At 42.1% G+C, this 14437-nt stretch overlaps 1 protein-coding gene across 6 annotated transcripts in view; it reads left to right on the forward strand.

Moving 5' to 3' along the window:
• The window catches only part of LOC109906953 (glutamate receptor-interacting protein 2), an 82148-nt gene that overhangs the window by 55776 nt on the left and 11935 nt on the right, over window positions 1-14437 (forward strand). For 3 of the 6 annotated variants that reach the window (XM_031793877.1, XM_031793883.1, XM_031793882.1), the window contains exons 10-20: window positions 998-1117; window positions 1393-1542; window positions 1811-1997; window positions 6286-6431; window positions 6676-6756; window positions 7954-8017; window positions 8327-8472; window positions 10190-10334; window positions 12666-12805; window positions 12957-13154; window positions 13317-13482. In XM_031793877.1, the coding sequence (XP_031649737.1) occupies window positions 998-1117; window positions 1393-1542; window positions 1811-1997; window positions 6286-6431; window positions 6676-6756; window positions 7954-8017; window positions 8327-8472; window positions 10190-10334; window positions 12666-12805; window positions 12957-13154; window positions 13317-13482 (1543 nt within the window). The remainder of the gene's footprint in view (window positions 1-997; window positions 1118-1392; window positions 1543-1810; window positions 1998-6285; window positions 6432-6675; window positions 6757-7953; window positions 8018-8326; window positions 8473-10189; window positions 10335-12665; window positions 12806-12956; window positions 13155-13316; window positions 13483-14437) is intronic. The other 3 variants (XM_031793878.1, XM_031793879.1, XM_031793880.1) reach the window with 3 other exon arrangements.

The raw sequence follows: 14437 nt of genomic DNA on the forward strand, positions 1-14437 counted from the left end.
TGCTTCGTTCTATTAGCAGGGACAAACAACAGTTATATTTTCTTCTTTTTCAAGCGAAGGTCTTTCGGGAATATGCGAGCACAGACTATTGCTTTACCTAGCCGAGTTCTGCTGGGAGAAAGCCAAACCTTTGTATGCAGACTCTTTATCCTCAGGTTAGACACTGACAGCTCACGCTCAATTGGTCAGTATTGGCCTGCCAATCAGGAGAGAGGGGAGAAATGCCTTATCATCATGACAGAGACATTATCTGCAATCAGCTTTTCGGGTTTCAGCTGTGTTCAATGAAGGTAGATTCTCATGGCATGTCCTCTCTTCACTCAAGGCAGTATTAGCTCAGTGAGAGTCAGTTCTGACTGACCTGACAGTGTTTTTTAAACAGATTATTTTTCTTTCTTCCAAAGTGAAACGTTTAAATGCTCTCCAATCTGCATGCAGCTTTGTTGAAGCTTGTTAATGAACTTAACAAAGGAAGATCAGCCAGCCGTTCTTTGCTCCATTCAATTAATTCAATTAAATGTGTTTCACAGATTTTCTTGTGTTGACAAAAATACATTATGCCACAGGATTATCTAGCGTACCATGAAGAAAACATTAAATATCAATTACTCTGCATGGTGTTATCCTGCAGGCTCTGTGTGGAGTAAATTTAGACATGGAAAGGAAAACAGGATTTCATGGGTAGAATTTAGCAGATTGAGAGAGCGATTTTTTTTAAATTATTATTATTATTTTTTATTTGACCTTTTTTTTAACTAGGTAAGTCAGTTAAGAAAAAATCTTATTTTCTATGACGGACTAGGAACAGTGGGTTAACTGCCTTGTTCAGGGGCAGAACGACAGATTTGTACCTTGTCAGCTCGGGGATTCGATCTTGCAACCTTTCTGTTACTAGTCCAACGCTCTAACCACTAGGCTACCTGCTGCCCCTGGTTTTCCTAATCTTTTCCTAATAAACAATTATTTTGTTTATCATTTTGTTTATTTGTGGCCGTAGTGAAAGTACAGAAAAGCAACCTTCAACACTGGGAGCCCACTGCCAACTACAGCCACACCCAGCACTGCAAGACATGGAGCAGTCCCAGCCACCAGCTCAACCAGCAGGACCACTGCAAATGTAAGTTGGAATGTGTGAATATCCTGCTGGGTATAGTACAGTATGTAACCTTTTTCCTTGTTGCACGTATGTATTTTGAGTTGCTGTTGATCATTAGTCATTTTTTTGGGTTAATGATCCTAGTTATGATCCCAATGATATGATATCATTGACTTTGCATTAGCATCATATGTAGCCCCTGTGGAGTTACAGGTCAAGTGGCGAGTTGCATTATTCTACCTTGAGGGGGACTTCTCTTTGCATTGGTTTGATGTTGTGAGCATGTGTCCTTTCAGCTCTGGTGTGTGGTGGCTTCTCCCCTTCCTCCACAGCCACCTCAGGGTACAGCAGCACCCTGCCCTGCCCCATCCCCCCCGTCGCCCCCACAAGCCCCCACAGCACGACACACAAGAGATGCCAGTGGAATAAGGAGCACAAGAGCTCACGTATGTGGATTGTTTTTTCCATGTGAATTCATAACATTGTTTTATAATAGTTTGAGAATTTACCCTGCCTCCCCTCGTCAAAGTGGTGACCGCTCTGATGACTGATCACTGACGTCGACTAAGATGACTGATGGAAAGACTGATAGCTGACTCCTCTCTTCTTTTCACTCTCGAACACTCACTTTCCCTTTCTCTCTCTAGTGCTCTTTTCACTCTGACCATTTTATTCTTTCTCTCTTCCTCCTATCCATCCAACCCCCCCTACCAGTGTCCCTAGCATCCAGCTCAGTGGGCCCTGGGGGTCAGGTTGTTCACGTGGAGACCAGCGAGGTCGTCCTGAGGGGGGATCCACTCCTAGGGTTTGGGGTTCAACTGCAGGGGGGTGTTTTTGCCACAGAGACCCTGTCCGCCCCCCCAGTCATCCGCTTCATCGAGCCCGACAGCCCTGCCGAAAGGTGACCCACCCACACACAGAGATGCATGTGCGCACACGGCCTTCCACACAGAGACACACAGTGTGTTAGTCACTCAAGAGGATGGTGGGGCATCATCAGGAGTGATGGGGCGAGTCACTGCTTTCTCTGAGGAGTATTAATCTGGGTCTCCTAACTATACAAAGACGTCAGTGTTCGATACACTATCAATTCCATTAGCCACTTTGCTTTGATGTAATTGAAATAACTGCAGTGGTATTAGAACCTGTGTTTGTGAGAAGCATTCTAGTCTACTTTCCCAGTAGTTTATTTGTCACACCACACTTCAACACTCTTAATTTTGATCCTTGCATTTAATATCTGTTTATTGAATAAGATAAAACGATACAGGCCAATTAACAGCGAGCACCGATTAGGCCAATGTGTGGTCTCTCTCCTTGTCTTGTAAGATTAATGATAATGTCTGTATGAACAAGAGAAGGCCTTGTCCCCTGGGTGGTGTAATACCATTAAAAGGCTCCCGCCGTTGGGAGGGAATGACTCAAGCAGAACATCGTATTGTGATGTTCGTCTCAGTCCTGACGCGACGGTAAATGAATCGCAGTGGTTAGTGAATGAATCCTAGTTCACAGTGCTCCTATGTGTTTGTCCTGATCATTATGTGATCATGGAAGTAAGTACAGTGCCTTGCGAAAGTATTCGGCCCCCTTGAACTTTGCGACCTTTTGCCACATTTCAGGCTTCAAACATAAAGATATAAAACTGTATTTTTTGTGAAGAATCAACAACAAGTGGGACACAATCATGAAGTGGAACGACATTTTATTGGATATTTCACACTTTTTTAACAAATCAAAAACTGAAAAATTGGGCGTGCAAAATTATTCAGCCCCTTTACTTTCAGTGCAGCAAACTCTCCAGAAGTTCAGTGAGGATCTCTGAATGATCCAATGTTGACCTAAATGACTAATGATGATAAATACAATCCACCTGTGTGTAATCAAGTCTCCGTATAAATGCACCTGCACTGTGATAGTCTCAGAGTACCGTTAAAAGCGCAGAGAGCATCATGAAGAACAAGGAACACACCAGGCAGGTCCGAGATACTGCTGTGAAGAAGTTTAAAGCCGGATTTGGATACAAAAAGATTTCCCAAGCTTTAAACATCCCAAGGAGCACTGTGCAAGCGATAATATTGAAATGGAAGGAGTATCAGGCCACTGCAAATCTACCAAGACCTGGCCATCCCTCTAAACTTTCAGCTCATACAAGGAGAAGACTGATCAGAGATGCAGCCAAGAGGCCCATGATCACTCTGGATGAACTGCAGAGATCTACAGCTGAGGTGGGAGACTCTGTCCATAGGACAACAATCAGTCGTATATTGCAAATCTGGCCTTTATGGAAGAGTGGCAAGAAGAAATCCATTAAAGATATCCATAAAAAGTGTTGTTTAAAGTTTGCCACAAGCCACCTGGGAGACACACCAAACATGTGGAAGAAGGTGCTCTGGTCAGATGAAACCAAAATTGAACTTTTTGGCAACAATGCAAAACGTTATGTTTGGCGTAAAAGCAACACAGGTCATCACCCTGAACACACCATCCCCACTGTCAAACATGGTGGTGGCAGCATCATGGTTTGGGCCTGCTTTTCTTCAGCAGGGACAGGGAAGATGGTTAAAATTGATGGGAAGATGGATGGAGCCAAATACAGGACCATTCTGGAAGAAAACCTGATGTCTGCAAAAGACCTGAGACTGGAACAGAGATTTGTCTTCCAACAAGACAATGATCCAAAACATAAAGCAAAATCTACAATGGAATGGTTCAAAAATAAACATATCCAGGTGTTAGAATGGCCAAGTCAAAGTCCAGACCTGAATCCAATCGAGAATCTGTGGAAAGAACTGAAAACTGCTGTTCACAAATGCTCTCCATCCAACCTCACTGAGCTCGAGCTGTTTTGCAAGGAGGAATGGGCAAAAAATGTCAGTCTCTCGATGTGCAAAACTGATAGAGACATACCCCAAGTGACTTACAGCTGTAATCGCAGCAAAAGGTGGCGCTACAAAGTATTAACTTAAGGTGGCTGAATAATTTTGCGCGCCCAATTTTTCAGTTTTTGATTTGTTAAAAAAGTTTGAAATATCCAATAAATGTCGTTCCACTTCATGATTGTGTCCCACTTGTTGTTGATTCTTCACAAAAAAATACAGTTTTATATCTTTATGTTTGAAGCCTGAAATGTGGCAAAAGGTCGCAAAGTTCAAGGGGGCCGAATACTTTCGCAAGGCACTGTATGTCTGATTGTACAGTAGGAGTGTGGGTTTGTGGGTGCATGTGTGTTTGTGTAATGGAAGTGGTTTGGTGAAGTGTCTGTGCCCTTATTCAAGGTCAAGCAAGGTGAAGAGTAATTTATTTATCAGAAAGATGATTGAGATTTGTTCAACTTAGGTGACATATTGATTCAATATTAGTAATTTTTCTGTGAAAATAAGTTTACTTAAAGGTTTTCCATTGCTCAGAAGAAGACAGGAGGGACCAGTCAAAACAAATGAAAAATGTAACAACATGAATTGATTGTGCCCTTCAGGGTCCTGACTCAGTGGATTGTTGTCAGTGAGAGGAGATCAAAAGGACAAAGTGGAGTTGAAATATACGAAACAAAACTATAAACGCAACATGTAAAGTGTTGGTCCCATGTTTCATGAGCTGAAATAAAAATGGTTCATATGCACAAAAACCTTAGTTCTCTCAAATTTTGTGCACAAATTAGTTTACATCCCTTTTAGTGAGCATTTCTCCTTTGCCAAGTTAATCCATCCACCTGACATGTGTGCAATATCAAGAAGCTGATAAAACAGCATGATCATTGCACAGGTACACCTTGTGCTGGGGACAATAAAAGGCCACACTAAAATGTGCAGTTTTGTCACAGAACACAATGCCACAGATGTCTCATGTTTTGAGGGAGCGTGAAATTGGCATGCTGACTGCAGGAATATCCACCAGTGCTGTTGTCAGATAATTGAATGTTAATTTCTCTACCATAAGCCACCTCCGATGTAGTTTTAGAGAATTTGGCAGTACTTCCAACTGGCCTCAACCGCAGACCACTTGTAACCACACCAGCCCAGGACCTCCACATCTGGCTTATTTTTCTGTGGGATCGTCTGACCAGCCACCCAGACAGCTGATGAAACTGTAGGTTTGCAGAATTTTTGCACAAACTGTCAGAAACCGTCTCAGGGAAGCTTGTCTCCGTGCTCGTCGTCCAAGGACCTGACCTTACTGCAGTTTGGCGTCATAACCGACTTCAGTGGGCAAATACTCATCATCAAATCCCACTGGCACGTTGGTGCCCCATGGTAGGGTTAAGTTATGGGCAGGGATAAGCTACTGTCAACAAACACAATGCATTTTATTGATGGGAATTTGAATGGACAGAGATACCGTGATGAGATTGAGGCCCATTGTCGTACCATTCATCCGCTGCCATCACCTCATGTTTCAGCATGATAATGCACAGCCCCATGTCGCATCTGTATACAATTCCTGGAAGCTGAAAGTGTCCCAGTTCTTCCATACTCACCAGACATGTCACCCATTGAGCATGTTTGGCATGCTCTGGATGGCTGCGTGCTCCAGTTACCGCCAATATCCAGCAACTTCGCACAGCCATTGAAGAGTGTGACAACATTCCACATGTCCCAATCAGCAGCCTGATCAACTCTATGCGAAGGAGATGTCACGCTGCATGAGGCAAATGGTGGTCACACCAGATTCTAACTAGTTTTCTGATCCACGCCCCTACCCTTTTTTTGTTGTTGTTAGATTTAAGGTGTTTATTCCCAGCCTTGTTAAATCCATAGATTAGGGCCTAATGAATTTATTTAAATTGACTGATACTTGTATCTGAAATCTACAGCAGTCATGAGAGTAAAGAAAACAAGATGGATCTGTAAATGTGTATATGCTCCATATAACAGATGCATGGTATTAGTCAACATGGATAAGGTTTCTTATCGCTTTACAGCAGGAGTCTCATGGTCTCCGCTGAAAATGCTTTTTGGTTTCAGAGTTGGCTTAATCTGGGTCTGGGAAATGGGCCGTAAAGGAGAGAAGTATTGGGGAAAATAGTTCGTAACACCTGGTCATTTGGATAAATGTCTGTCTAGTCTAACTGTATAAAGGCCACATTCACTATGAAAATGAGTTTTATATTTTCATCTAAAATGTGCTGAATGCCACACACAATTACCCTTTTTCCTCTATTTTTATCTTCTAACTGTGCTTTGTGTTGTCAGATGTGGACTTCTGCAGGTGGGGGACAGACTCCTGTTAATCAACAGAATCCCTACAGAGGATGGAACACTGGAGGAAGCCAATCAACTACTGCGAAATGCCTCTCTGGCCAATAAGGTCACTCTGGAGGTCGAGTTTGATGTAGCAGGTATAGCCTTTTTATTTTCTTTAACGTTTGTTTATCAAAGTTGGAAATGGCATCTCTTTTATCCATTCATATTTTAGCCAGAGCGACTTTAGTTAGTGCATTCATCTTAAGATAGCAAGGTGAGACAACCACATACTGTGTCATAGTTAGTACAAATTTCCTTAATATGAGTTAAAAGGACAGTCTGCATTTGTTATTTATGCTTTAATCAATCTGTTAATTTCATGTTTTTGTCCCCAATTAGAATCAGTGGTTCCAAGTAGTGGCATGTTCCATGTGAAGCTGCCCAAGAGGGGGGGAGTAGATCTTGGCATCACAATCAGTGGTGAGAATACCAGATGCGAACAGCAGGGGGCGACGTAGCCCAACATTAGAATTCCTTGGCCTTCATATCAAGTCAATTCAATCTCAGTTCAATTCAAGGTGCTTTATTGGCATGGGAAACATATGTTAACGTTGCCAAAGCAAGTGAAGTAGATAATATACCAAAGTGAAATAAACAATAAAAATGAACAGTAAACATTCTACTCAAAGTTTCAAAAAAATAAAGACATTACAAATGTCATATTATGTATATATACAGTGTTGTAACAATGTACAAATGGTTAAAGTACAAAATGGGAAATAAATAAGCATAAATATGGGTTGTATTTACAATGGTGTTTGTTCTTTACTGGTTGACCTTTTCTTGTGGCAACAGGTCACCAATCTTGCTGCTGTGATGGCACAATGTGGTATTTCACCCAGTAGATATGGAAGTTTATCAAAATCGGGTTTGTTTTCGAATTCTTTGTGGATCTGTGTAATCTGAGGGAAATATGTGTCTCTAATATGGTCATACATTGGTTAGGAGGTGAAGCTCAGTTTCCACCTCATTTTGTAGCGCAGTGTGCACATAGCCTGTCTTCTCTTGAGAGCCAGGTCTGCCTACGGCGGCCTTTCTCACAGAGTCTGTACATAGTCAAAGCTTTCCTTAAGTTTGGGTAAGTCACAGTGGTCAGGTATTCTGCTGCTGTGTACTCTCTGCTTAGGGCCAAATAGCATTCTAGTTTGCTCAGTTTTTTTGTTTATTACTTGACACATTGGAAATAATAATATTTTGTTTTCTTATGATTTGGTTGGCTATTTGAGTTTTGTCTCTCTCTCTGTGGATCAATGCTCTGTGATCCATGACTGGTCTCTTAGACTGTCATGGAAGCTACTGCCTAATTATGTCTGAATAATAGCAGTCTAATACAAGCATTTATCATCAACTCTTTCACACTTTCACAAGCCTGGAAAAACAAAGGACAGCAATTATCTGTAGCACAGAGGATTTTAGAGAAGTGATACCACATATACTGAAGGTAGTAGTAGGGCAAGCCAACAGTGAACTTGTTATATATGCAATGATGTGGGTGTGTGCATTAAAGTGGAGCATGCATGTATCCATCCAACTACTGATAAATGTGATTTCTATTCCCTGCTATTATCATTGTGGATGTTATTAACATTTAATGTAATGGTGTCTCTGTCTGAACAGCAAGCAAGAGACCCGAAAAAGCTCTCATCATCTCTGACATCAGAAAAGGAAGCATAGCTCACAGGTGTGTCCCACATCCCAATCACATGGGGAGTCATGCTGATAAGATCAGCAAAGAAATGTCCAGTTTTTAGGTTACTCCAACAAATTACTTGCTTTACTGCCTCTGTTCTGGGTTTAGTTAAGTCTGAAATGCAGTGATACTAGTCATGAGCAGGAGTTTTTCCTCACCATGTGACCTTACCAGGAAAAACAGGGCCCTAGTAATAGTATCTTTAAGATGCAAAGCAAATGTCAGGTACAAACAGACAAGTATCACTTGATGTTTTATCTGGTTTAATTTGCTGCCCTCCTCTCCCCTGCCTGCTAATAGGACAGGCACGTTGGAGCCAGGGGACAGGCTGCTGGCTATCGACAACGTGCGTCTGGAGAACTGCACCATGGAGGACGCCATGCATGTGCTGCAGCAGGCAGAGGACATGGTCAAGCTCCGGATCCAAAAGGACGAGGATAACGCTGGTAAGATGAACACAGAGTCATGCTACAACAATAGAGATGCAGTATTGCGTGGAGAGGTTGGTTTAAAGTACAGATTTCTGTCCAATGAGGTTGAATTCCCTAATGGACACATCTCCAGACTGTATCAAAACATTGCTGTCTATTTACCTAGTATAAACACACATCATTACATTTTTATTTTTTATTTTTTTTATTTCACCTTTATTTAACCAGGTAGGCTAGTTGAGAACAAGTTCTCATTTGCAACTGCGACCTGGCCAAGATAAAGCATAGCAGTGTGAGCATACAACAAAGAGTTACACATGGAGTAAACAATTAACAAGTCAATAACACAGTAGAAAACGAAGGGGGGGTCTATATACAATGTGTGCAAAAGGCATGAGGAGGTAGGCAAATAATTACAATTTTGCAGATTAACACTGGAGTGATAAAAGATCAGATGGTCATGTACAGGTAGAGATATTGGTGTGCAGAAGAGCAGAAAAGTAAATAAATAAAAACAGTACGGGGATGAGGTAGGTGAAAAGGGTGGGCTATTTACCAATAGACTATGTACAGCTGCAGCGATCGGTTAGCTGCTCAGATAGCTGATGTTTGAAGTTGGTGAGGGCATACAAGAGCCGACTAGAGCATACAAGTCGCAGTGGTGGGTAGTATAAGGTGCTTTAGTGACAAAACGGATGGCACTGTGATAGACTGCATCCAGTTTGCTGAGTAGAGTGTTGGAAGCCATTTTGTAGATGACATCGCCGAAGTCGAGGATCGGTAGGATAGTCAGTTTTACTAGGGTAAGCTTGGCGGCTTGAGTGAAGGAGGCTTTGTTGCGGAATAGAAAGCCGACTCTTGATTTGATTTTCGATTGGAGATGTTTGATATGAGTCTGGAAGGAGAGTTTGCAGTCTAGCCAGACACCTAGGTACTTATAGACGTCCACATATTCTAGGTCGGAACCATCCAGGGTGGTGATGCTAGTCGGGCATGCAGGTGCAGGCAGCGACCGGTTGAAAAGCATGCATTTGGTTTTACTAGCGTTTAAGAGCAGTTGGAGGCCACGGAAGGAGTGTTGTATGGCATTGAAGCTTGTTTGGAGGTTAGATAGCACAGTGTCCAAAGACGGGCCGAAAGTATATAGAATGGTGTCGTCTGCGTAGAGGTGGATCAGGGAATCGCCCGCAGCAAGAGCAACATCATTGATATACACAGAGAAAAGAGTCGGCCCGAGAATTGAACCCTGTGGCACCCCCATAGAGACTGCCAGAGGACCGGACAGCATGCCCTCCGATTTGACACACTGAACTCTGTCTGCAAAGTAATTGGTGAACCAGGCAAGGCAGTCATCCGAAAAACCGAGGCTACTGAGTCTGCCGATAAGAATATGGTGATTGACAGAGTCGAAAGCCTTGGCGAGGTCGATGAAGACATACCATGTGCCATAAGAAAGTTAATATGTGATGTTTGAATTGTGCTGTAAGTTCCCACTGTTTTTATGTAAAATACCATCTGAAAAATAACTGTAAAATTAAGTATAGCAGAGTGTCATGGTGCTTTGATTTGTCAAGTGGCTTGTTTTTACATGTTTCATTTGTGACTCATGTCTGATGTGTGCTAGCTAGTGTGCCATTTATTTTTGGTCTAATTTATCCCTTATGTAATAACTGTCATATTTCTACATGTTCTGAGCATGTGTGGTTATGCGTGCTCTCTCTGTCCCTGTCAGATGAGCTGGAGATGTCTGGTTCCATTATCTACACAGTGGAGCTGAAGCGTTACAACGGCCCGCTGGGTATTACCATCTCAGGCACAGAGGAGCCTTTTGACCCTATCGTCATCTCAGGCCTCACCAAGAAGGGCCTGGCTGAAAGGTGAGAGGGTTGGGGTTCAGGTGTCAGGGGCATGAGGTTGGCGCTCCTATTATAAGAGTGGTTAGAGGTGATGAGACTATAGGGAAGATCTCAATTGCATACTCCTCGCGTCCTCTCCCCTCTGACCTTCTCCTCTAATGGGTTTTGAGAAGGAGGCGAGGAGAGAGGACACGAGGAGTATATAATTGAGATTCTCCCATAGACTGGCTCCATAGGTGTCAAAAGCCTTTCCTTGTCTCCTCTGCTTCATCTGTACTGTATGTATAGACAGGCTGTAGGTGAAAGCAATATGGAGGAGGCCTACCCGGGATCTGTTTTCTGTCTGGATTTTCTGTACAATTCTTTAATGTCAGTATAGATAGTCGAAGGTTGGACTATTGAGATGCACCTCGACTCTACTATTATGGTTGTGATTTATGGTTGAAATAAGGACGCTACGAATTGTGATTTTTGCCACACCCTCAAAGCCACACAGTGTAAAATATGTCAATAAACAATATCTGTCTGGTCTGATGTTTGCTTAATCAGCTCTTTGTTACTCTCTTGCCAAACTGGACAGTCTGGGCTGTTTCATTGCCGCGACCATACAGAAAAGCCTCTGAAACAGAGAAGGAACTATCACCACACTCTGATGTGCTTTATCGCCTTCTTATTAGAGCCCAACCATATATCGTTTCACCAATATTATCAGCTGATTATATTCGATAAACAGGATAAATAAATAAATAATAATAATCTACTGTATTGTTACGGTTAGGAGGCTCAAACACTAGAGCTGTGTTTTAATAACTATACAAACATACTCTATACTACGTACTTAATGAGTATATACTATATACTCTTAGTTCATTTTAGTATACTATAAACAAACAGTATGTTTTTGGTTGAGCGTACTAGCTCTTCTCCTGTCTACGGGAAGTTGATGTTGTTGCTATGCAACCTCTTGCGAGCTAGTTAGCATAACAAATGACTAGTTAGACATTTTACGACTTCGGATGTGTTCTTAAATTCAATCTGGAGTGCCAGAGTAAATTCAGAGCGTTTTGCTCTCGGAGCGCATACTGGACGCTCGGGAGTAGGGTTGATTTGAGCATTCTGACCTTACAACGGCAGTCAAGCACCCAAGCTAACGTTGGCTAGCTTGCTAGCTACTTCCAGACACATGAGAGAACACACCATTTTACGTTCCCTAGCAGAGCTGGTTAGGCAGTTTACATGTCATCCATAGCGTTGGCGACTGTAACTGTGCTGTTGGCAACAATTGAATTACATCTGCCATATTCAATGGGTGGTTGAGCGCTCATAAGTTCATTATTCTGTGCTCTGGTACAGTCAGACGAGAGTGCTCTGAAAGCGAATTTTCGGGAATGATCAAGTCAATAAACGTGGGGTAGTTAACCTGTAGTTATACTGGCAAGTTTGACGTGTAAGTAGCCAACTAACGTTAAGTAGCTAGCTAACATATCGGTACATACTGCTGTATTGATATGCTATGTGGTTCTTAAGGACAGCGTAGCTAACAATTTGTCAGCCAACATAACGAGTAAGGTAATTTATTTGAAAAGTAATTTATTACATTGCTCAACATTTTCTTAACATTTGTTGTAATTAGTCAAAGCAATGAATTTGTATCCGCTCTCGTTGTACTTCGGCGGCGCATATTTTCCGCCATTTTCTTCAAATCTGAAAACAATGTGAAGCCATTTCCAGAAGAATTGCATTATGGGCCCTAAAGTACGGAAATAGTGTCCTTTGTGTGTATACTTCATATTTTGGCAAATTTAGTACGACATCTGGGAACTTTTGGCATACTAACTATATCCATACTATATACTCAATTCACGTCACAAATAGTACGGTTAGTGTGGTTAGTATGAGTATTCGAACACAGCTAAGGTTTCCACAGGATAGCAGGATGTCGCTTTCTCAGCAAAACCTCTCACAGACCTAGCCTGGTTCCAAACCTGTAAGTTATGTGCTTCAGGTAAGAGAACAGAGCTGTGAAGTAGTGACTGCTTAGCTGCAGCGTTTTCCCCCCACCCTTAGTGGGGGAGAAAGTTCATACAAGTTCATACACTTGTTTAAGGGTGTTACAGCATGTCATTTGAGCTGATATTCCCGTCCTCTATGCCCAAGTTGGTTTTAGGTCGTTTGAACAACCAATTACCTTCTTGTTCACTTATCTTATCTAATGTTTGTAATATGATTGATATGTATATCTGTTGTCTCATGATACCCTAGGAAATGACAAGGGCGTCTTCCTTTGAAGGAAATTTGTAGTCCGTCATTTTGTATTAATTTTGTCTTTTGTCTTCATTTTGTCTTCTATAGGACTGGTGCCATCCATATAGGGGACCGTGTCCTGGCTATCAACTGTGTGAGTCTGAAGGGGAAACCCCTGAGTGAGGCCATCCATCTACTCCAAATGGCCGCAGAGACTGTCACCCTTAAGATCAAGAAACGCCAAGACGGTATGTACTACTGTTGTTAATTTTGTTAATCAAGTTGCTTTAAAAAAAAAGTATGCATGGAAGGGCATGCTGAGCCTTGTATTTGTTAGAAGAGTTTCATTGACATAAATACATTACGTTGAGTTAGGATTCTCTCTTGACTCTCTATTAGCTCTCTGTTCCCATGCAGAATCGGATGGGCAGCAGATGTCGGAGAAGGCAGGATTCCCGAACGACACAGAGGATGAGCTGACTGACTACCAGAAGACCAGTAAACACTCAGGGGTGTACTCTGCCACCGGGCCCAGCGTGTACTCTGCCATGAGCTCCTGGGATGGTTCCGGCATCGACACTGGCTACGGCAGCCAAGGTGAGGACAGAACACGGCCGCACAGTCATTACCAGTTTAGACAACCAGCTTAGGCCACTTTAGATGATTGCTATTCTCACATGACTGTCCTGAAATCAGTTGTTAGGAGTGGGTAGAATGTTGACATGTTTATTTATGTTTGTTTTTGTCCTTTGTGTTCAGGAACGTATCTCCACAGAGGTGTAGATTTGAACTTCCAGCCTAACGAGTGGAGACGCACCAAACCGACCAGGACTCACCTCACCTCCACTGGCCTTACCGCCCTTACCCACCACTCCCACCTCTATGATGGGAGATACGATGAGGATGACTGGGATAAGGCTGCTGGGTGAGCGCCTACTTTAGGCGAGAACAAAGGATTAGCAGCCTGGTTTCTAGTCTGTTTGTGCTTTATCCTGCTCTTAATCTTGGAACTCCCTCTCCCGGATCCGGGAGAATTTTCATCAACTGACACTAATTAGCATAACGCAACGGACAAAAAATATTACTAGAAAATATTCATATTCATGAAACCATAAGTGAAATATATTGAAACACAGCATAGCCTTTTGTTAATCACCCTGTCATCTCAGATTTTGAAATGATGCTTTACAGCCAAAGCAAAACAAGCATTTGTGTAAGTTTACCGATAGCCTAGCATTATGCCTAGCTAGCAGCTGGCAGCTTGGTCACGAAAATCAGAAAAGCAATCAACTTAAATTGTTTACCTTTGATGAGCTTCGGATATTTTCACTCACGAGACTCCCAGTTAGACAGCAAATGTTCATTTTGTCCCATAAAGATTATTTTTATAGCCGAAACACCTCCGTTTGTACTTCACGTTTGGTTGAGAAATCCACCGGAAACTGCGGTCACGACAACGCTGAAAAATATTCCAAATTAGATCCATAATATCGACAGAAACATGGCAAACGTTTTTTATAATCAAACCTCAAGGTGTTTTTCAAATATCTATTTGATAATACACTGCTCAAAAAAATAAAGGGAACACTAAAATAACACCTAGATCTGAATGAATGAAATATTCTTATTGAATACTTTCTTTACATAGTTGCATGTGCTGACAACAAAATCACACAAAAATTATCAATGGAAATCAAATTTATCAACCCATGGAGGTCTGGATTTGGAGTCACACTCAAAATTAAAGTGGAAAACCACACTACAGGCTGATCCAACTTTGATGTAATGTCCTTAAAACAAGTCAAAATGAGGCTCAGTAGTGTGTGTGGCCTCCATGTGCCTGTATAACCTCCCTACAATGCCTGGGCATGCTCCTGATG

This window comes from Oncorhynchus kisutch, linkage group LG17 (assembly GCF_002021735.2).
Source record: "Oncorhynchus kisutch isolate 150728-3 linkage group LG17, Okis_V2, whole genome shotgun sequence".
Lineage (NCBI taxonomy): Eukaryota > Metazoa > Chordata > Actinopteri > Salmoniformes > Salmonidae > Oncorhynchus > Oncorhynchus kisutch.